We start from the raw sequence: 23872 nt of genomic DNA on the forward strand, positions 1-23872 counted from the left end.
TTTTCTTTTTTTTTTTCCCTTGAAGCTCAGCTCAAGGATGGGAAGCAGGCGGTGTTAAAGTCCAACTAAGGAGGGGAGTATGGGCCGGGCTCGGTTCTAGGTGGAGTTTGTCATGAGTATAAATGAACTCCCTCTACCCGACTACCGCCCCTGCAAAGCTCACTCCCACGTAAACGTCTCTCCAGCCTCACGGTAAGTCTTGTTACTAAAATAAACAATCTCAAGAATGCTGTCGCGCTTCTCTCTGTGACATTTAAATGCGCAAAAGCTTTCAGCTTGCAGTACTCGATTAAAGTTATTTCTTCCGCGGCGTTGAAGTACAATTGATGTGGGTGTGGCCGGAAATGTTTGTTCACCGTTACGCATATAGAAGCAATGGAAAGTGAGTTGAGATTACGCTGGTAAATAATGCACGACATTGTGTGATATATGCACACACAGCTCACGAGATACATCCGTGTTAGTGGTAATCGTGGGTGTGGCCAGGCAGGCAGCCTCTGCATGCTTGCCATCATGGAAAACCACAAAATCATAGTTTCGGAAGGCAGTTTTAAAATCGTAATTCCCTTATTGCCTGTCAATGTAATTTTTGGACTCGTGTTTCCTTTTTGTTCCTCAAATATATTTACACCTTTCTATGTCCTCATCTGACAGTGTCCTTCAGCCAGCCCCGCCATGTCTTTCATCAAGGAGTTCATGATGCAGACAGTCTATCTGGGCATGCCCGATGAGTCAGTAAGTTACTGTGGTTCTGTTCCAGTTGCTAAGGCCAACTACTATGTTTGTTCCCTTTTTTTCTCTTCCTGTGGTATGCTGGGTGGAAAGTTTTCCTGGCAGGGTTCGGAGAAAAGGAAAGAGGAGGGAACATTAAATGATAGCAAGGAGAAGAGCGAATGAGTGTAAAGTTTAAAAGTTTAGAAACAGAAGAGGGGTAGGACCGTGGCAGCTTGCATGACTATTACGTAAAACAAAGGGAGTATGGCGAATGGTGATTCTTTTTACTCCTCAAAACTCAGTAAAAGCAGTATTTCATTGCCTTGTGTGACTCAACGAAACAGGAATTTGAGCCCCTCCCTATCTAAACTCTTCTTGCTCACCAATCCTCTGCTTCAAGGGTTGCACAAGGTTGTTCTTGTGTTAAGCTCTTCTTGTTCAGTACAAGGATGTTCATGACCTAACTTATTCACCATGTTAAAAGGCTTGTTTTTGGCCTTTGTTTTGTTTTGCACAACTCTTGTTGAGGATGAGCATAACATGTCATAGTATCTTTTTTTGTTATTGTTCATTGACTTAATAAATTAACTTGCATGAAAAGATGGGGTGTAAAATGAAACGAGGTGAAAGAATGCACAGTCATGCACACAATGGTGTGATGATAGGTCAATATTTACCGAACACTAGCACTAAAGACTAATCTGCGTTATCGCTCAGGTCCTGAAGAACGAAGGGACAGTGAAGGCTTCACCAAACTTCAGCGCCAGTGGTGATGCAGCTGTCTTGGACCAAGCCATCAAGGCAAAAGGTGATCTCAAAATGCATAAGGACTCTGAGGAAGGCTTGCCAACTTCTCAATCGTGACATCATGGGGAAAAAAAGGAGCCGCCCCAAGTAACTTAACACCCCCTGCTGGTAGCACTCACAAGTACATCTCTGCCTGAGCCAACAGCTATTTTCTGCCATTTTCTTTTTTTTTTTTTTTAAAGTTTGAATACATATCTGTGGCACTCGGATGCGTTATAGCATAAATTGTAGGTCTATTTCACATTGTCATTTCATGCAGGTGTGGATGAGAATACCATCATTGAAATACTGGTGAAGAGGAACAATGAGCAGAGGCAACAGATTAAAGAAGCTTACCAGCATTCCAGTGGGAAGGTAGGAAAGGGTATTCACAACTCGTATGTAAAAAAATGTAGCTCTTGGAATAACTCCCCAAGTTCAGTGAAAAATCTAATCAAATAACTAAACTTTTTTTTGAGCATTGCGAATGTGTAAATTTAGATATTGCCCAAAATATCGGTTTAACTAAAACAAATATGGTATTAGAGAAAATATTATATTGTGGACATTTTAGGCAGACAGATGGCAATGCATGACATACAGTAGTTCTTTTTAGGCAAACATGTATTGAATGTAAGGCCAGGGGCGTGCCTCGTCTGTCCGCACGCCATTGTGCCCTCTGTTGTCTTTGCAATACTTCACGTAAATTTGTCACTTTGAAATCGCTCCTTCTGTGTGTGGCTGCATAAACTGTGGCAGTCAAGTGGCTGCCTGGCTCAACACGATTGGTGAAATGGAGTCAGACGTCATTAGTGGTTACATTGAATTGGTAAAACAGAGTCATGTGACAGAGCCTCAGGCAAAAGTCTCTCTGACAAACTGAGGGGAAAAAAAACAAAACTATTGCGTAACAGTTATTAGATAAATAAAGTAGCCTATGTAATGCAGTCTAACTGATTAGAAGTAGAGTTTCTGCTTTACAAAAATACTTTAAGGAAAGAAGAAAGTATGTTGAATTTTAACTACTCCGACATGTGCAATTTATCCTGAAAGTCATTCAGTGTTTTAATAACCCACTCTGTTCATGCAAAATACTTTACATTATATAAAATATGTATTATTCCTTTAAAGCCTCTGGAGGTGGCACTGAAGAAGGCGTTAAAGGGAGATTTGGAGGATGTGGTCATGGCTCTGCTGAAAACACCGGCCCAATATGATGCCCAGCAGCTGAAACTGGCCATGAAGGTACATGTGCACTCATTGCACCATTCCCTTCCTCTCATGCTCATGAGCCAAAGGGAACTGCTGTTGCACTTTAGAGGTCAACACTGATTTAAGTTTGTAGCTCAGTCATTTGTTATAGCGCTCCGCCCATTTCCATGTATTCTTTTTGGTTTTTCCCATTGGGCTAGTAAAAGGTGTTATGAAAGGCTGCTCATGCACTGAATTAACCCTTTCCTATTTGATTCTCTGTCTCAGGGTTTGGGAACAGATGAAGACACCCTTGTTGAGATTTTGGCCTCTCGAACCAACACGGAGATTTTGAATATAAAGAAGGCCTACAAAGAAGGTGTGTGCCAAGCGGGAATCTTATATTTCATCCGGAAAGATCTGTGTAAAAGTATTAGGCCACCACAGTTTGTAGTTGTACGGTTATTATTTTTTTCATAGCGGTCATTTTGACATTTCTACTAAATCTAAAACATTGAATGATTTTTATTTTTTATTTGTTTCAAATATGTAAACAATAAATCAAAGTGAAAGTCATGTAAATTATGACTTTGCATCAAACTTGGTACAAACAAGATACAATATAAAGCACATGTGGAGCAGGGGTGGGACTTTACACATCTGAAAAAGAGTGGGAAGAAGTAGGACTTCAACATTAATGTAAATAGTAAGCTTGCTATAATTAGCAGGACTATGCAAAAACTAAAACAACTAACAAAACAAACAAAAGCACTGTAACATATGGGTGATGTTGAAATACAAGACATGCTTGAAATGTTTGTGTTATGGCTGTTAAGAATACAAAAAGGACCTGGAGGAAGACGTCAGATCTGACACCAGCGGAGACTTCAGGAATGCACTGATGTCACTCTGCAAGGTACAGTGTGTGCGTGATTCCATGTGAACCCAGTCTTTATTTTCTTACAGGATGTTTGAGGCGGATTTTGTTCACTCTGTCTTTCACAGCTGCAGAGTAGTCTTAGGTTAAGGCAACATACCACTCCTCCATTGTAGCTGCCACAATGTCCGGGGTTCTTAAAATAAATCCATCACATACAAATATTTACAAAACGTTAGTATAGCAATTATGAATTTAAACTATGTTTTTATAATCCAAGTTTTAGGTTTCAAAAAGAATCACCATAACACTTGAGTCATCCTTTATTTATATGTTGCTCCTTTCTGTGTAAAGGTAAAGGCATCACTGTTTTATTAATATATATATTTTTTTATTTCAGGCCAATAGAAAATATAAAACAAGGACATGTTTGCAAAAAAAAAAAAAACGCACACATAAAGCATACTTATTCTGTGCGCACACAGGGAATGAATTGTAAACATTGTAATACCACTACAGGATCTGGGTAGGGACATGATCCTCCTGAAGGCATTAGCCAAAAATCATCTTGCATAAAGATGTTTCCTTGTAAGCTTGCCAGAGGTAGGAACGATTCAGAATGTGACAAACACTCTTTACATCCTGGATAATGTTCCCATAATACATTTATTTAAAACATTTACATCATCACATCCACCGCCATTGATAACCATAACAGGGAAATTTTATCCAGAAAAAGGATTGTCATCTATGTGACACTGTGTCTTATCCTTGTTTGACACTTTAATTTGAAGAATGATGATCGCCATAATGTTTCTCTCACAGGCCAACCGCACGGAGGGAGTGTGTGAACAGTTGATCGACAGCGATGCCAGGGCTCTATATGAAGCTGGAGAGGGAATGAAAGGCAAAGACAGCTCCATTTTCATTGAAATCCTTACTGTCAGGAGTGCCCCTCATCTCCGTGAAGGTCAGCTAGCTCGTTGCCCTCCCCTGCAGTGTCTGTCCTTTTTGCGCATGCCTCACATGACTCCTCCCTCTTATTTTTCAGTGTTTCAGAGGTACTCAAAGTACAGTAAAGTGGATGTGGCCAAAGCAATTGACCTGGAGATGAAGGGTGACATTGAGAATTGCCTCACAACATTAGGTAAAGGAAAAATCCTATGCTTTAAACCTCATCACCCCAAAAACACATTGGTCATAAATATAATGTAAAGTACATCTGGTCCATTTCAATCATTCTAGTGAAGTGTGCTGGGAGCAGGCCTGCTTTCTTTGCGGAGAAGCTCTACTTGGCCATGAAGGTGTTGTATGCACAGAATATGATCATACAGGGGATTTTGTACCGTCTGCTCAGGCTTTTTTGTCTTTTAGGGATCTGGAACCCGCAAAAACATCCTTACCCGTATTATGGTGAGCCGCTCTGAAAAAGATTTGAAACTAATCAAGGCTGAGTACAAGAAGAAATATGGCAAGACACTCTATCAGGATATTTTGGTGAGAAACAGAGTAGAGTTCTTCTACATGTCACGTATACATAGTTACCAGATAATCCAGAAGTTAGAAAAATAAAACTCTGGTTTCTTTTTCTTCCAGGATGATACTAAAGGAGACTATGAGAAGATTCTGCTGGCTCTCTGTGGGAGTGAGAACTGATTTCTCAGCTACTGACTGAGCTCTCATATAGTCGCTGACAAGGCCATTTAACTAAAGGCTCGTCTCCAAATCCAGCTGTGTAAAATGATATTAAAACAAATATTAACATCAACGAGAGAAGACTTACTATTCCATCTCAGCATTTGCTTAGCAGATACAATATGATCCCTTTAAGAAATTAATTCTACACTCACTATGGATATGAGTTAGCCAAAACGTGTTGACTGACATAATAGGTGCTTGAAAGAAAGGAGATCAGTTAATGCAACGCTGCAACTGAAATATCTTTTCCACGTGACAATTATACTGTATAACTGTGCAACCGAAGGAGCTTCTGCAAATAAAAGCATTTTTTTTCTGTAGTCTGTCAACTTTTAAATGTCACATCAACTTTGAGTTACTATACATTTCCAGACACAAATAAACCATATTAAAAAAGTACTATTGCAACACACAACGTATACATTGAAAAAAAACAAAAATAACCATTGTAACATTGTTTAAAAAGTACCATTAAAAGCTTGTTTGCAAAGTGCTTTGACAGACAATATAGTCCATAAAACAAAAAAAGTACTATAAAGAGTCACTATATTTCGGGGAGAAAAAAAAAAAACGCAACAAAAAAACTTTAGAAACCAATGCAATAATCCAAATGACACAAAAATGGCTTCTGAAAGATGATAAAAATAGAAAAATAACGTACACATTTTAAGACCAGAGAAAAACAAAGACTTGAAACCAAAATAGTTGTGAAAAGACAATATTGAAAGTTAAATAATTAACCAAAAGGAGAAAGATATAACTAGAAATATTAAATATTACTTTTAAACCGTGATTACGCTCCAAGTCTGACAACATAAATAAAAAATAAAAAAATAACGTTCGAATTTATTTATTTACAGGTCAACAGAATTAAAGGGTTGCCAGGTTTGATAAACTTCTCTCGTTTGATAACACCAGAAGGGGAGTTATCCTTTTCGTACCTGGCAACCTTGACGAGCACCGATGTAAACATGACAATCCGAGAGCGGGGACGACGGTGAGCTAGCGCTAGGCTAACCAACTTTTATGTTGTCAGTAAGATCGATCTACTCTCGGATTCGTAATTAACTAACCAACAACAAAAAAGAGCGTCCGGAAGAGTTCACGAAGGTGACGTGTGTGTTTTAAAGCCATTCGCTTGGCTGACGGAGCTTGCCAGAATACAAGCTAATTGTAGCTAAGGCAATGTCACAGATGGTTTTAACAAGTTAGCATACGCAAATAAAGCGAAGTAAAATTGCTAGCATGAACTAAACATGATTTGAATAAAATAACACAGCATGACATCAGTATTCCACGCATTGTCATGCATGCATGGTTTCTGTGGCTACCGTTAGCGATATTCTGATGACCAGGGCTGGTAGATGGACTTGAATGTCACACTATATTAAGTCTTGCAGCATGGCTCAATGAAAATGTTTGCGTTATTAACCTTGAATGTCATACGATTTTACAATTTCAGGTTATTTGAGTCGGCCTTTTTATCTGCTCCTCCGGAGTCTAAACGATGACTACAACCTGACCTATGGACCACTGCACGCTTGGAGCAAGATCATGAATGACAAATTAGTCTTCTTGGGCCTGCTGTACTTTGTCCAGGGCATTCCATACGGCCTCCAATCTTCCCTGCTTCCCATCTACCTGCGTGGTGCTGGCCATTCCCTGACACGTATTGGCTTCACCAAGATCCTCTATTTCCCATGGGTTCTCAAGGTGCTTTGGGCCCCTTTGGTAGACAGGATTGGCACCAAGCGGCGTTGGCTGGTGGCAACGGTCTCTGGACTGGCACTGACATGTCTCACCAGTTCTGCTCTGGCTCCGGAGATGCACATCTGGGGAGTAGCAGGAACCCTGCTCGCCATGAATACCCTGGCCTCTGTTCAAGATATTGCAGTGGATGGAGCGGCAGTTGGTCTGTTGAAAGGTCGCGGGGAGCTTGGGCTGGGCAACACAGCTCAGGTTGTGGGCTATAAAGCTGGATCGGTGTTCGCTGGAGGCGGACTGCTGGCTGTGATTGACGTGGCCGGGTGGAGCTGGATGTTTATGCTGCTGACGTTCGTGTATGCAGGCGTGGCCCTGTTTGTGTGGGGGGCTCCTGTGTTGGATGAGGATTCTCTGAGGAGCCAACAGGCAGATGGCAGCAGAAGAGGAGGACAGGGAGTTGATGCTTTGATGCCATGGAGGGTATGGAGGAAGTTGCTGGCTGTCCCAGGCACCGCTTGGACCGTTCTCTATGTACTCACATACAAATTGGGTGAGTTTGATGTTTGAACAAGCACATGTGCACATATAGCTCATATAGTTGTACTAAGTTCATCTTGTTTTTCCTTTTTAATCACTTCACTGGTTCTTTTATATCAAACAAATTATTTTAGGTGCATTACCTGACATGTTTCGGCGGTTTCTTGTATAGCTCATATATGTCAAAGTCAAGACCCAGGGGCCCATATGTGGCCCACCTCAACATCCTTTGAGACCTGCTAAAGCAAGTTATGTCATATTTCTTCTTAAAATTTTACAATCAGACTGTGATGTTTTTTTACCATGCATACCAAGAAACCTGTCCCTATCATGTTGATAAACACATTTTTCGATAAATACATTTTTCAGTACAAGAGGAGTTAGATTGTAGATTGCATGTGTGTACCCAAAAAGTGTCCGATGAGTGTATTGGATAGATAAATGACAACAAAGTCGAATATGTATTTATAGTGTGTATTGTTGTAATCATCAATACAAACGTATTTTAAAGAGTTATAATTTTGTTTTATTCGGTGTGAAAGTGAGTCTCCTTACAAACGCACACATATTTTCTGACTTAAACAATGCACAACAGAGACGTACACTGACTGGGCTTGTGAATCCCAGGCAATGTACTTTTTTTTATTCCTTTGGAAGTATGCATGGATAAAACCCACCGCTAGATGTCACTGTTGGCGTGTCTATAAAATGATAGTCTTGGTATCGCACAGGAAAAAGTAGTGGCTGAAAGAACCCGCCTCACTGGTCAGGAGTTTGAATTAGGATGTATGGATTTAAATGAAGTAAATGTATTCTCACTGCAAAACAATACAGCTGTGAGCATGTGTTTGTATGTAGGTAATTTTTTTGTCAGCAACATAGTTCTGGGGGGGAAATGAAATTTAAGAAAGTTTATGATCATTTCAGTCAGTGTGTGTGGGTGAAAAAGTATATAACTTTAGAAGCAAAAGAGGGATTACGGAAGGATTACAGTATCTTTGTTTCATGCCGTTCCTAAACTGAAAAGCTGGAGCGCTTCATTCTACTGCGTGTTTGAGTGTGGGTGGTGGAAATGTAATTGTATGTGTCCATTTACATAGCATTCACTTATACACACGTTAGAATGCTTTGGCCTTTTGTTTTGAAGTCATATGTGTGTTTTTGAGAGAGTGTTCCATAATCGGATGAGCCTCAACAGACGACACTACTAGACAGAATATAAGGCTGGCTGGAGCCCCTAATCTGTCTCGGGAGCAAACCCCCACCCTAAAGCACTCTCTCTGTCTCCCGAGCCCATGGGTGCAATCAGCCGCTTCTAATTTAGCTGTTTTCATCGTTACTACTTTGCATTGCTGATTTATTGACATCGATATCACTTGTTTGCATTGCTCAACCTTAAAGTTTCCTCCTCACCTTTGCCTGTAAAAGCAATGTTTTATAGGTAATAGTTTGGGCCTCGGTGCTGCAATGTTATTTCTAGTTAAAGACAGTTTTGTTTTTGTTGAAGCGATGTGGGCGTATGTTTGTGTGAGACCGGTGATCTCCCAGTCTGGACCCCCCCCATCACCCCCCAATCGTCTTTGTTGGCACACAAATACGAGACGATGCCCCTTTTTCTCATCTCTGCCTAATGAACTCTTGAGTTTGGTTGCCATTGAATGTGAATGTGTAACCTCTTGGTTATCAGTAACTACAGCCATGTCATGGGCATCTTGGCATCAGTGACAAGGGAAACAAACAAAAACTATATAAGCTTATCTTTTTTTTTCCTGACTTTATAAAAGTGAATTTGGCTTGATGGTTATTTGTCTATACGTGCCCTGCCATTGAGTGGCCACCCGTGCAGAATTGTACACGGCCCCTCACCCAGTTAAGCGCACGTGTTCAGCACCATTGAATAGTGACCCCCCCCCCCAAAATTAAATTTGTGGTCTGAATGAAGTGGGCAAATCTTCCTAGAAATGGCATCAACTCGGTATTAGCGTCCACCCTGGACTGTTTCCACAGACATGTTTTCGGAGCGGATGCTTGTGGGGGAGGAGATGAACTTATGGCGACAGGAGGATATTTTCCAGAAGGCAAAAGGACTTGCAGGGATGGAAGGCTGATGGAAGGGATGAATTAATGAACAAGCACCACATGGTGCCCTGAGAGGGACAGAACAACATGAGCATAGAAATAAACACATTTGGCAATGTTGAAGTTGAATGTTGAACTTTGTTGGTGCATCTCGTCCTTACTTCATTGACCATATTGCATAGAATAAAAACAGTTTTATTTGAATGCCACAAGAAAACACTTTTCTTATTCAATGAACACTCGAGTGGCGGTTATTGATTGTGTTGGCCCCCCACAAATGCAGCAATGCTGTGTTTTTCAGGGCTTGCCTCTCTATTTTATTTTTCTGCAATTGAATGTTGAAGCTGTATTTATATATATTTACACAATATGTCTTATCTGCAGTTTTGGGAGTAGATAGTGTGCGCAGTTACATTTTAACCACTTTCTTCAAGATGCATTATTGACCAAAATTGCGGTTATTACTAGGTTCATACCAGTTTAAACAATCTGCCAATTTTTGTTTCCCTGCATTGGGAACAAACTAAATGCAAGTGTTGATTCAGGTGAAAGAGGGTCTCCAAGTTCCCACTTAGCAGAACTGTGATGTCTTTTTATACTGTTTATATCATCCTCTCATAGAGGTCGACTTGCACTTCTTTACAAATGTACTTTGTGCACCTCCTCAATCTGCGGCAGAACTGAAGCAAATCAGTGTCTTCTTCCACTATGTCAAGGACTGTCAGCACACGTCTCACAAATGACAAGAGGAATGAGAGGAGCCGCTTGGATCGGCTGTGTTCGCACCCACAACAGCGCCTTTTTCAAAATGCACCATGCTTGGTCTGTGAAAATACATTTGCGAGTTAGAAGAACTCCATGACATCTGTACCGATAGTTATTCCTCAAACTAATATACGTAGAATATTTTGAAAATGATTTTTGCCCAGGTTGTAAAATGCTTTGTTTCCAAAGCTCTGAGAAATTCCTGTGCTGAGTGACAGAGTGTCCTCAGCAATCTCTGCAGCCTTTTTAACCTTAGCTACAACATGGACCTGAGAATTTGACCTCACTGTCCCCGCCGACCTCTCACCCTCATCTCGCCTTGATCCTACCCTGATCCCTCTCCACACCCAACCCCCATGCATGACATATAAACAGTATATTGTAAAAACATGTGCGCGCATCTCATGTCACAACACATGGGATAAAGGTTTGGTGTCGTGTTTTTTTTTTTTTTTGTCAGCCTTTTTATTAGGTAAGCAGGGTTTCCGTAAAAGGTGATTCTGTAACAATCTCAGAGTTATATGGGCTCTGTGGTGGAACACGTGCTCTCAGAAAATGATTTCTGTTATGAACACCAATCGAACTAATCGCAGGAAGCGCTTCACCTCCTGTATGCACCATACCTCCTGTATGCACCATTTATGTGTTATAAAACTGTTCTTTTTCTGGTTTGGTGACTGGTGAATGTGTATTGACTTTGAGCTCTCAAAATAAACTGCAGGGGGCTCACCGGGTCTCAATAATATGTAACGTGTTATAAAAATCGGTCTGTTAGTTGAGCAAATACACCAGACAGTTAATGGCACCTTGACGACTACAGAATTGATGTATTCATGTTCTGATCCACCGCAGGTCTTAAATTGTAAGTTATGCCATTTAATTAAGACAATAATATTAGGACACCAAATTACTATTTTACATAACCTCAACCCTTCCCAACCTTTACTCACTTAAATAATCTACAAAATATTTAATCTTCAGACTAATGAATGAATTTTTTTTTTCCAAATATTAATTCATCCATCATGCTCAATGCAAAATTTGATGCCAGAAAAAAGCAGCGACAGGAGCAAAAAAAAAAAAAAAAAAAGACTGTTGGCAAAACTAGTCAAGGTAAAAAAAAGAACCTAACTGATGTCATACTCTATATCAGCAACTCACACAAACGCTGTCTAATGAGTCCATATCTCAAATTGTCTTTGGAAATCAACCATTCATTGTTATACTGTACTATATGCAGTACATTGTGACCAATGGTGTCAAAAGCTTTAAACTCTAATAATGTCACTCGGACAAAGCGTTTCAATACACTCGCCTCAATCTGTGTGTCACTTCCCTTTTTAATATTAAAGAGTTTTGTCACTCTCAGTATATTTTTGTGGCATCTGTCTCTAATGTAAACACAAACAGTACAGTTTCTTTGAGCCTGACATCCTCCTCTGTTTCCTCCTCACTAACCTCGTAACAATATGTGTGTTGTTGTGCCCCTCGACCCCCACCTCCGCTCTTGCTTTGTCGCTAACTGTCTCCATCTCTGACTGCTCTCCTTTCTCGCTAGTCATATTTAACTCACATTTGGCGGAAATAAATGCATCATGATTGTCATTTCCTGCTTTCTATCAGCTTCTTTGTTGCCCCCCCACCTACATTCATCTTTTGTTCCCATTGTTTCTCTCATTTTATTCATCGCGATGACTTTATTTCTTTTTTCCTGCCACCCTATTTTTGTTGCCTCCTCATTGATTCTGTCCTTTCCCCCTTTTCTTTCGCCTCTGCTCTGTTTGTTTAATCTTTGCACATCTAATGAAATCCCTGCTGAAATGGACAATCGTTGCTTTGAGAATATTAATAGAATGGAATAATCAGCACGGGTGTGTTTGTCAGCACACCCCCCAACCCACATCTTTTAAAGAAATAATTAGTTGAATGCGGGTCTATGGAAGCCCTGAGCTCAACAACAGACAAACATGTAGAGGAGCACGTGTAAACAACCCTGACATTATGAGAATGACTGCTAGTTAACACTTAGTGTGATCAACGTTGGACCGATGAATTGAAAAAACAAATGCCTACCTCCTGATTTGTAATTATTTTAGCACATTTGTATCATGTAGCCAATTTCCCACTCCAAGGAATGGTAAATAGTGTGCCCTCTCAACTTTAAACAATTAATCAGCAACTAAACGATTTAATCAAATTAATCGACAACTAGAATCGAGTAATCGTTTAGCAAGAATTTAAAATTGAACTTAAATTTGTCCATGTCCTCCAATGTCAGCCTATCAACAGTATTTTTTCTTTAATGTTTGTAGTTCATAAAGACAGACTGATTATCTTTATTTTTTATTAAAACAAGACATTTGCAAACACTTCCTTGTAGTTTGGGGAAACCAAAAGTGCACCAGCAACGGAATCAGTTTCAAAAATATATAGCCACTAGGATCTTGTATTTGCTTAATATCAGAAAACCCAACTTTATTCTCATTCTTTTGTTTTATCATTATTTTGTTAAACCAAATAATGTCACATGACATTTCCCCCAAAGGATTAACTTAGTCCTTAATCAAACGATTACTTTTAAAATTGCCTCTGCACAGTGTTTGACCCCCCACAGTGTTTGTATATAGTGACTACCGGCTATAATAAGTGTGTAAACTGCCAGCAGGGAAAGATGAGTGACAGAAGTCTAAGAAAGACACATGTTAGCAGCACAACAAATCCACATTTCCTTCTCCACATTTCTTTTTGTTGGTTCGTCACACCACTGTTCAAGCTGTGACACACTCACTCTGTTCCTGCGCTCCCGATCATTGGGAGCGTCTCAGATTTTTTTTTCCCCGTGCAGTCTGTTTCATGTGTCTCTCTTCCTCTTTCTCTATTTTTGTTTGTCTCCTGGCTGACTGAGTGAGCGAGTCGCTGGTTCTGTTGTGCGTCTTTGACAGCAACCTGGGAGCCAAGCTGTCACTCATGCAGCTCCTTGGTCCCACTGTCTTTCTGAAGTCAGTCTCCATTAATATAATAATGGCGTGTAGTCGGCACCACTGAATATTTTACTGTAATGTTCAGCAGAACATTACCCCCGCACTCAACACCACACAGAAGTGTGACTGCCTGACAGAAACTTTTTATTTTGACTGAAAGGTCTGTCTGATGTCTGCGTCATCTTGGAAGTTCTGGGGGTTTTGTTGTGTTATCCTTTTGGTGCGTTCGGAAAAGTGCTAGGCCTCTGTTTGATAGTGACTGAGGGTATTCTTTTTCTTGTCAGCCATCTATTATTGACACTTTCCAGGAATAGGCCGAGGTGCACCGCATGCCGGTTCGGTGTATGCGATTCTGTAGTCATCATCTCTTGTTTTGTTCAGGCTTAACAACTTGGAATAACATTCTCATTGCAACTGACTGACTCTTTATGGAGGTGGTTTACATGTTTCGTGTTCTTAAAACATTTAAATATTGAAACGTGTTTATTATTCAGTAGTCAACTGAATCTAAAGTTGTTTTTTTTCTATTTGTCCATCCACAACATCCTCCCCGCACCCTTAATTTCCTTGTGTACAGGCGAGCAAGGTGCAGTCACCATGTTTCCCTTGTTTCTGCTGGATCACCACATGAGCGCCAGGGAGCTGGGCTTCTGGAACGGCGTCATCGCCATGGGCTTCTCCATCTGTGGCTCATCACTGGGAGGCTTACTGCTTGCTCAGTTCAGGTAACCTTCCTCAGCATATGTGTCACTTGCTATCAAGACAGAGCTCATTTGTATTTCGCTTGAAGTGCAAGACCACACGCTCCTTGTACCTAAATGTATTCATTGCAGCAAAATAGTTATTCTGTGTGGATTGGTTTTAATTTCATAATCTAATTTCATATGATTTTTTTATTTTGCATTTCCGAATGTCAGGGCGCTTTGCGTTACATGTAAATGTACACATAAAACCGGATGAGTTGTCCTTTGAAAGAAATAACTTGTCCTGGAAGACAAAAATGTTCATGAAGAGCAGAAATGTAGCACTAGCGATACAACAGTGATGGTGGTTCTGTTTGGCGAAGTGCAGGGTCCTGTCATGACTGTCAAAATCACCCTCTTTATCATTTTGTTCTTAACTTTTTTTCGAGGACACAACTCACTCCGGTGCCTGCTGCCTGTTTCACTACAATTTCTATGATGCTCTCCTGTGTGTGTGTGTGTGTGTACGTGTGTGTGTGTGTGTGTGTGTGTGTATGCGCATACTGGCTCAGTATGTTCTGTAATTTAAGTAAACATAGCCTTGTTGGAGAACTCCGGGAGACCCCCCGTGTGGTGTGGGAACAGCATGAGTGGCAAATTACGCCCACAAACATATGTGTACATGTGCAAATACACACAAACTCTTCAGGGCGCGCACACACACACAATGTTTATCTTCATTTTGAATATGCTTGCCAACATAGAGGCCAAATTTGAGAGTTTTTCCTCCCTCGTTGTTGGCGTTTGGAAAGTTCCAATTCTTGGACATTAGAAGGATTGACCTGAGCGATTATCCTGTGGTGTGGACTGTTTTTCTTCACTGATTTGCTCTGATAAAGGTTGTCACGGACAATTACAAGTCTTAAACCTGTTCAATGTTCATGATAGCGTGTGGTCAACACAGAGTTGGGCTGAATCTCACTGACTGTGTGATTGAAAGATGTCCCATTAGGAAGCAATTTGAAGTTGCCGGACACAAAAAGAGGAGCAACTTTTGGAGTATTTGGCTCATATATAACAGACATTGGTATATTGACCATGTTATACATGACCATACATTTAACTGTATTTACACATTGACAGTTTTGATGGGAGTAAAAACTGTTTAACACAGTTAAATATTAACCAGATTTAAATGAAACAATATGCAATTATATTAAAGAATATAATCTCCCTACTTTGTGCATAGAGTTTGGTTAAAGTCAAACAATTGTTTTTGAGAGCGTTAAGATATCCCCAAATGCAATAAATGATTTAACTGCCAACAAGGTCTGACAGGCCATACAAGTGACTTAATTTTATTTGATGCCATATAAAATGATATTTACTGACATCCTAGATGTTTTTTCTCTCCCTTAGATCATCACGCATACACCAACACACACACACACACTGTCTGTTTGAGTGGCAGGTATCCCCTGAGTGATTGGCACTGTTAATCCTTGATGTCAAAAAGCAGTGTGGGTTCATGTGCATGCGTGTTTGTGTGTGTATATTAACAGTGATTAATTATCGTCCCCATGCTGGGGTTCTCGTTAGCTTATTGATTACGTCATGAACCAAAACCACAGGGGGATGATTTTCTTGCTCTAACAGCGACTCAATTAGTGTCTGGGGACTTGTTTACTTAAGCAACCGTGTGTGTGCTTGCACGTGCGTGTGTATGTGCATTCCTGTGTGTATGTAAGACACGGAGAGAAACCGAGAATGTCTTGTCACTGTCAAGACAAAGCAAAAAAAACATTTCCTGATCTCTGCATCATTTATTTGTCTCTCCTTAGCATCGGCGCGCTGATGCGACGTGTGTTTGTCTTGCGGACCATCAGCATGGTCTTCCAGAGCTCCTTACTCACGGTGCTGGAACCATCGCCACTCATGAAAGGTGAGACAATACAGTCAAATGTTTTTGCCCGTGCTTGAGAAAAAAAAAGGGTTGACGCTAATTGTGTCACCTTAGTTCTCTCTGGTTGGCTTCCAACCTTTAAATTGGATGTTGTGTCGTTCCGGAGTATCTGTGGTGCATTTAAGAACATGTAGAATGATGGGAAAAATGATGACACGAATGTTTTACCCCCATTTTCTTTCTTTCTTTTTTTTTTTTGGTTACATCCAAATAAAAAACCTCTTATATAACACAATAGATAAGTTGAGTCTCAAATGAATTCAAGTTTAAAATAGTTTTATGCAACACTAATGTTGATATTAATTCCTTCCAAGGGGCACAATGTAAAATATGATGGTAATAAACGTCTATAGGACAAACATAAGTAGTATAAGAAAAATAAAAGTCATATACATTATTCAAAGGAGGTTGGTGTTCTGTCTCCAGAGAGCCATTCAGTCGTTATTGCCTGAATGACACGTGATTGAGTCGCGCAGTTCATCTCAAAGCATTTGGGAATCAGATGAGCGCCATTCTTCTCCGCAAGTTCTCTGTTCCTCATTTCAGCCTCTCAGACTGAAGTGAAGGCCTCCCCCCGCTCTTTAAAGCCAAAAAGAAAAAAAAAAATCTGGGAAAATGGAACCAGAAAGAAAAGAAAAGGGGAAAACATTCAGTTTCTGAATTTTCAATATTACATGATAACCTTCTACTTCCACGGCTCCAGTCTGATTGTTGTGTGTGTGTGTGTGTCTTGTGTGATTGAAGAGTCTTATTGTGCACAAACTCTGGCAGCTTCAGTGAATAATTCAGCATTCGCAGGAGCAGTGACAGATCAGCTCTGTGGTTCCTCTGTGTTTCTCACCGACACCTCTCTGCGCTTTCCCTTGGAGGATACACTACATGTGTTTTGGGGACAAATCAGGGGGTGGGGGGGGGAAGAACGTCGGCAGCGAGAAGATAGTTTTCAGCAGCGTGTTTTAAGTTCGGCGAGAGGTGTCGTCACAAACACGGGCGGGCTAAAGATGATCTTTCTGTAGTTGCCTTGCCACTTTGTAAATGTTGTCTCCGTCAGGTATGGCCGTTTTGAGTATGAGCGTGCAACACTTCCTGGGTGGTCTGATCACCACGCTCACTTTCACTACCATGATGCATTGCACCCAAAGGGCTGAGGAGAGCATTCAGGTAAGAGTCGCACCCGATTTTTTTTCCCCTTAAGTGTGAGTTCATCTCCAGTCGACAATTTGATCTCTTCTTTGTTTCTTTGCACTTTACCCGCACATCGTCGATGTCAGTTTAATTGTGCTGCTTTGGGATGTTAGGTGACTTCCTGCAACAACTAAAGGGAGGTAGTCAGGCAATAGCTCCCTGACAGCAGCGCACCCCCTGTCACTTGTCATCAGCTCTTTCCACCTGGAAAATTTCAAAAAATCTGAGCAGACCCAATTTCTATTCAGTACTTCCTTTCTCTTTGACCCCGCCACCCCGCCCGTTCTGTTTTTGTCTCCCTCCTCACTGGAAGAGTCCCCCTCCCCTTCAAACCACCTCACTCCATTTCTTTGTCATTCTCTGGTCCTTTAAGTGCTCTCTTTTCCATTCTGACTTTTTCCCGCTTCTCTTTCGTCTTCTCCTCTTTGACATAACTCCTTTTGTCCCCGTCGTAACTGGGCCATCATTGCCTGGAGGTGATCCTTGTCATAGCGCAGCCATTCACTCAGTCAATCTCAAGGTGACAAATTATCATTTTAATTGCTTTAAGTGCAGAAGAAAGGCAGAATTAAAAAGGGGGGAAAAATCACAGCCCCTTTTGCTGGCAGAAGGATTGCAAGAAAAAAAAACAAAAACACAAATTTATACTTTTAAAAGGTTCTCATGACACACACTGCTTTTTTCGCGCGACCTTGTGTGTGTGCATGCACACAGTAAAGGGAAAGCTTTTGCTGGCCGTGCACATGGAAGTACAGTATGTGCGTGTTTTTCAAGGTACACCTATTCAATGACTGAAAGCTGATCGTGTGAGTGCCTGTTAATGATCCCCAGGAGAAAGAAACCAAATCTGTGAAACAAGTTGCTTGGAATAAAGGAACGCCACTTAGATGTGGTCACACAGGCTCCTCGGTGTGCTTGGTCACTCTAAGCTCACCACCGTCACTCATCACAAGTCTCTTCATGATCTCCTTTGCTGTGATAAAGTGGTGATGGATGGAACTGCTCTACTATGGCTGATGTGTTTTATTATGATAATAGAACAATACCCCTATTTACAATAGGCCTATGTGGTACAGCATTTCAAGTGTATTCTCTAATGAAATATGTGGAAGAAACTGCTCGATATTTATTGGTATTCTGCCCTTAGAAGGGTTTTGCTAACTGCAGAGCGCTTGGAAAGAAAGGGAAAACTGTAAGAGATTAGGTAATATCTGTTATTCGCACTCCATCCTGAAAGCCTCAAGGCTAAGATCAGATCCTTTTCTTAGTTGGCTTCCGTCCATCATCGCAGTCCATGATCTCACTCTCTTCCCTTGGTGCTTTTTTATCCATTGTCGCTCCCTTTGTACTACGTTTTGTAATCATCTTACTAACAACTTGAAATAAATGTCACATTTGTCATTGACAACTTTGTGTGTGTGACTACAACTAACAATCATTGTAATAACTAAATAATTTGTCGCTTTCTTTTACAATTAGTAAATGACTCCGATTTTTAAAAAAAGATCCTCAATTGTTTGATCTTGATCAATGTATTTTTCCTCTCCCTACTTACGGTATACATTTTGCTCTCATCTTGACCCAATATTTTAGGCGACCCACTACAGTTTCTTGGCAACTCTGGAAGTGTTGGGAAAGCTGATGTTCAGCGCTTTGGCCGGGGGTGTGGTGGATTGCTTCGGCTTCCAAGTTGCCTTCCTCTTCTTCCTTACCCTCTCCGCTGGGACAGCATTGCACGTGTGGACGGCCACTTTTACTGGTGCTCTCAGGGAACACCAACTCAAAGAGCAGCCCAAATGAATATCAAGCTCCAGACTATAAAATCTTAGGCTAGAAGTCCACACATATACAGGTATCTTCAATTATACCCTCTGCTGCTCTGCCATAAAAAAGATGCACGTCCACACACAGTGTGCACACAAATGCATTTCCTGCCTGGACTGTAATACTTTGCAGTTAAGGTAAAAATAGTGCCACATGAGTGTGCAAAAAAAGCTCCTTGGTTGCGTACCTGTGTTTGTGTGGATATTAAAAGGAGCACGTAAAGTCTTAACATAACTTTGCTGTGAGCATCTAAACAACCTTATACTAAAAATAAGCTCAAGAGAATGATCCTATATGATCATATATTAGGTGTGCTACAAAGCACTAAGAAATTAGGATTTCAATTCCTCTTAAAAAAAATCTTTACAATTAATGAGTTTTAAGTCTTAAAATTTGTTGTAGTGCGATAAAATGGAACAGCATCCATTTTGATGCGTGATGGGTGGCATGTATTCCCACGTTGCTCACTGTGCTGACACTTGAGATTTAGCACATTAAAGCTGTTTTTAATCATGCCATCCATTTGAATGTTCTTAATCCAATAAGAACTTTACACAAAAGCAATATCACAAGCTAATCTTCAGATGCTTACCGTACGTACAATGTATATGGAGAAATTTCATTCTCGTGAATTCTATGGTTTACAGATTGAACTGAGACGCATGAGTACTACCTCGTATCAACAACGTATGGTAGGACGCACAAAATATAAACTCTTGCCGCTGTGCTTAAGATTTAGTCTTAATAGACGCACAATAGTATTAATCAACAAAGCAGCAACTATCCAGCAGAGTTTTGTAAATTGCCGAGATGATGTTAAAAAGGAGCATTGCTTTTAGAAGAGGAGGTTGAGGAATCATAATGGGCCCTCATAGGTTAGCAGTAGTGCTCTTTAAATGCTGTATAAGCTTCCTCCCGTAGCAAAGCTCAGCCTTATATGCTGCATGGTGCCATTTTGTCTCGGTTTTCCAATGGGAAGAAATGAAACGTGAAAATTAATTGCAATAAGCCTGTTCTTTGAAACTTGAAAGATCAGTGCCACATACAATACTACAATATTTTGTATTTGTGAATACGTTTCAGAAATAGTGTGCACTGTAAAGTACTGTATGTCCTATCACATATACTGTTACTCTCCACGACACTGTATACAAGCAATCCTGGTCAAGTCAGATGTTTTCCTCAATAGATTCTAAAACAAATGCAATTGAATGTATAATATGAAAGTTAGTCTTGAGTAAAGCCAGCATTCATTAAGACAAACACGTGCTTCTAAAAATCAAATGTCTACGAATGAGTATTAGATCCACACTGAAAAGAAATATACAGAGAAATTGTCACAATTACAAGGGAAAACAATCATATGATGAAATGTGAATACAGTCAAAATCTACAAAAACTACAACTGCAATGGCCGGGTTTGTTCTTTTATAATCCAGAGGCGTTTTTAACAAATAAGAAATAAAATCTACTCAATATATGACAGGGCTGCAAGGTGCTCGAATGGTTAGCACATTCGCATCACAGTTAGTTCTAAGGTTGGGTGTTCGGATCAGGACTCCCTACACTGTAGATGTAGTTTTTTTTCATTGTGGCTCTCATACTCCATCGATGTCACACTTGACATATTAATTACTGGTGTAGTTCAGTTGTCGTCATCTGACTAAATCACCTGTGGCAAAGCACATCTCTTATCTCAACTACTGTGAGATTTGCACTAAAAATAAAGCTGCTGGGTCAATTGCAGGTCTGTAGTCTTTTGTGTGTGTGTGTGTGTGTTTGTGTCTATGCGTGCTTTCTAAAATTTGCCTGTTATCAATGGCATTTTCTACTCTCGGGGGCGGGGGTTCCTGGGCGGTATTCAGGGGAGAAGTCTTGCTTTGAATATACAACATTGCTCATAGCCGGTGTGAACAGAAGACTATAGACTCTGCACTGTGGCTGGCTGAGGGCTATAAGGATGAATAGGTCCTGTGTCACAGTATCCACGTCCCATGCAGCTCTAATGACACAACAAATGCTCTAAAGGGGGATTAGGCCGGCTTACACGGCCCCTCAATGCACCTCCACTTTAGACCTTCTCACCAAGTCTCATTATACTGCAGTTGTGTTTGTATAGCGAGATGGATGGATGGATGATGCAGGTCCTGAGGGTGAGGGCTCTCCGAACAAGGGCTTTTACTTTCGTCACTGCACTAATTTAGTAAACAGGCCTGTTTAATAAAGCAGGTTAAGTGTGTTTTCCAGCAGTAACAAGAAAATGTACAACTGCAATTCTGTTTGTTACCAAAATAAATGTTGAGTAATGCATTTTGCAAGATGAAAGAAAGCTTGCAAGAACTACTGTAGAAAAAAAAAAATCCACCTCAAATTGTAGCAACTTTGGCCAAATAATTTCTAATCTCAGTTACAAAAATAAATGTTGAGTAACGCATTTTGCAAGATTAAAGAAAGCTTGCAAGAACTACTGTAGAAAAAAAAAAATCCCCCTCAAATTGTAGCAACTTTGGCCAAATAATTTCTAATTTCAATTCTAAAGTGGGTGGGATACTAGGGCTGATGAGAGTGTGACCTCCCACTGTGGTTGCCAGGTTGACAGATATCCCCCATGGAGAAGATGCATCTTCGAAGGCCACCACCCCCACCAAGGTTAGCATCAATAGATTTGATGTGCATGATGTCATATCACAATTGTAAAAGTTACTATTGACCCAACCGTTATTCAGTGAAAATTTTGTTCAAATATTACACAAGGCATTGTCCACTCCCTATCATAATAGTCAGTCAGTATTATTTTATGTCAAGAGATCTTCGCTTTCATCCACTGGCATCAAACAGGAGACCTTACCAACTGAACTTTGTGACATTAACTCTCTGCCAAGACTGATTCATGGATCCTTACCTCACAAACACATGATCACATCAAAACAATGACACCAAAAAAATTGAACGCAAACACGGGGCTTATTTTATGGTCTTCCAAGATTGGGAAGTATTATTTGACAGTTCTCCAACTTACCTGTGGGAGAAAGCGGAAGGAGAACCGAGGAGCAAAGATGGAGGGGGGTGGCAGAAAAAGCAACATGTTTTAATCTCAGCAAACAAAGGTGTTGTATCGCTTTCACTTCCCCTTTTGTGTGTCTGCGCCCGAGCGGGAGAGAGGTGTTGGCTTTTTGCACTCCTTTTGTCCTATGGCTGCAGAATGGCCTTCTGGGAAACTTGAGTGAGCAGGCGGAGGAGCCATCAGCAGCGTCAGGTTCCATGCTTCCTTCAACGGTGTTTACATTTTGTTTATTTGCAGAATGAATGATGGATACCTTTCTCCATCTTCACTCTCAAGCTCAACTGCTCTCAGCTTTGTCGTTTTCTTTCTTCACATTGCCAACTAACTTTCATCACACATGGGTTGTGGATGATAAGGTTTCATGACCAAAACATGTTTTTTTTTTTTTTTGCCATTATACTGTTTTACACCATTACAATTTCTAGATAATCGTCTCCAATCCGATTGCATTTCTTTCTTTTCCTCATTAAGCAGAAAATTATTAGCAGTATACACCTCTCCAAAAGACAGTTCAAGTTAATTTCAAAGTGAAATGATTTGATCTTCAAATCAAAAATTACTTTAAATCGATTCTAATGTTTAATACTAACATATTGACTCGACGTATTTACTAGAGCCTCCAATACCCCTTGATTTCTGCTTTCTGGAAGGAAACATAAACTTTTGAGATCATTTCAAGTATGTTTGTGTATTTGAAGTAATGGAAGCTGCTTTGTGGTCAAACAGATTCTGCTATCAAGTCCCCCAATGATGGGCTGGAATATGACAAGCTGCCAGCTCATATGGTGTTGAGCCTGACTCACTTATTTCTGGTCTGTTTCTGTCTTTGGGCTCAGACTCTGTCCTTTCTAGATCCCTGTATCCTTGAAGTCCCACCACACATATACCCCCCCCCCCCCCCCCCTCCTTCCCACTGCTCCATCACACACACCCCCAGCCTCATTTGGACCATTAAGGCCAAGACAGGCGAAGCCTCGTTGTCCTGTGCACACCCCACTTCTTGGCATTCATTTCCTGTCTGTCTATTTTCTGGTGCCCTCCATTTCTCCCACCCATCTCTTCTCCGCCCTCACATGCAGACAACCCGTCTGGACTAGATGTGGAAGACGCTTTGTGGCGCTCTTTAAAGGTCTGTCTATTTATCTGGCTGACTCCATGCCTCCTGGTGATGGAGCCTATTTAGCAGGGCATGGTTTTAGTGCATTCAGCACAAAACTGTAGAAAACCAAGTCTGGACAGTAATATGCATGCGCCATATCAAGTCAAAGTCAGCTTTATTGTCAATCCCTTCATATGTCAAGACACACAAAGAAACCGAAATTCCGTTTCCTCCATCCCACGGTGACGAGACATACAAGTAGGCGACACAAAACAAAAACAAGAAGGCACAAACCATAAATAATAAATAAAATAAAATGAGCGATGAATAAAAAGCATATTGTAATGCAGCTTGACATGGTGGCATTATAGTATATACGTAATGCAATGCAACACCGCATAATCTTGTCTATGCATTGTAGTAGCGTACCTTGTGTCTGTCTTGATATAAAATCAGCCGACAGGCTGATTTAGACTCAACTGAAGGTTTGCATGCTGTTTGTAAAATGTTACTAACCACAAACATGTATTATGTGTGTGGCCACTGTATATCACAGTGACACAATGTTCTGCATTGGATGGCCAAACAGATAGAACCATTACTCTGCTGTTTGACATCATCGGCTATTTCGCCCTGGGCCAAAAACACATGCGCACACACACACGTATGCATGAACACAGAAACTGCACACTACATGAGGAAATATGAAATCATGCATGCTG

At 40.7% G+C, this 23872-nt stretch overlaps 2 protein-coding genes across 3 annotated transcripts; both read left to right on the forward strand.

Moving 5' to 3' along the window:
* Nucleotides 1-36: 36 nt before the first annotated feature.
* Nucleotides 37-5589, forward strand: anxa1a (annexin A1a). The gene is made up of 12 exons (XM_037257747.1): nucleotides 37-192; nucleotides 655-735; nucleotides 1432-1522; nucleotides 1781-1875; nucleotides 2632-2745; nucleotides 2980-3070; nucleotides 3528-3607; nucleotides 4394-4538; nucleotides 4620-4715; nucleotides 4814-4872; nucleotides 4943-5065; nucleotides 5165-5589. The coding sequence occupies exons 2-12, from the start codon at nucleotides 676-678 to the stop codon at nucleotides 5222-5224; spliced, it is 1014 nt and encodes a 337-aa protein (XP_037113642.1). The 5' UTR covers nucleotides 37-192; nucleotides 655-675; the 3' UTR covers nucleotides 5225-5589.
* A 548-nt stretch (nucleotides 5590-6137) lies between these two features.
* On the forward strand, nucleotides 6138-20733 carry mfsd3 (major facilitator superfamily domain containing 3). Of its 2 annotated transcripts, none has more exons than XM_037257739.1 (6): nucleotides 6138-6263; nucleotides 6729-7520; nucleotides 13910-14057; nucleotides 15857-15957; nucleotides 17030-17139; nucleotides 18757-20733. In XM_037257739.1, the coding sequence occupies exons 2-6, from the start codon at nucleotides 6821-6823 to the stop codon at nucleotides 18961-18963; spliced, it is 1266 nt and encodes a 421-aa protein (XP_037113634.1). In that variant the 5' UTR covers nucleotides 6138-6263; nucleotides 6729-6820; the 3' UTR covers nucleotides 18964-20733. The 2 variants fall into 2 exon arrangements, with proteins under 2 accessions (XP_037113634.1, XP_037113633.1); XM_037257738.1 differs by having other exon boundaries at nucleotides 6218-6376.
* The last annotated feature ends 3139 nt before the right edge of the window (nucleotides 20734-23872 follow it).

This window comes from Syngnathus acus, chromosome 9 (genome assembly GCF_901709675.1).
Source record: "Syngnathus acus chromosome 9, fSynAcu1.2, whole genome shotgun sequence".
Classification (NCBI taxonomy): Eukaryota; Metazoa; Chordata; class Actinopteri; order Syngnathiformes; family Syngnathidae; genus Syngnathus; species Syngnathus acus.

Coding starts and splice junctions, on each gene's coding strand:
- mfsd3 (XM_037257739.1), top strand. CDS start 6,821: ATGAATGACAAATTAGTCTTCTTGGGCCTGCTGTACTTTGTCCAGGGC. Junction 14,058..15,856: donor TTACTGCTTGCTCAGTTCAG/GTAACCTTCCTC, acceptor GTCTCTCCTTAG/CATCGGCGCGCTGATGCGAC. Junction 17,140..18,756: donor GGGCTGAGGAGAGCATTCAG/GTAAGAGTCGCA, acceptor CCAATATTTTAG/GCGACCCACTACAGTTTCTT.
- anxa1a (XM_037257747.1), top strand. CDS start 676: ATGTCTTTCATCAAGGAGTTCATGATGCAGACAGTCTATCTGGGCATG. Junction 736..1,431: donor TGGGCATGCCCGATGAGTCA/GTAAGTTACTGT, acceptor GTTATCGCTCAG/GTCCTGAAGAACGAAGGGAC. Junction 2,746..2,979: donor AGCTGAAACTGGCCATGAAG/GTACATGTGCAC, acceptor TCTCTGTCTCAG/GGTTTGGGAACAGATGAAGA.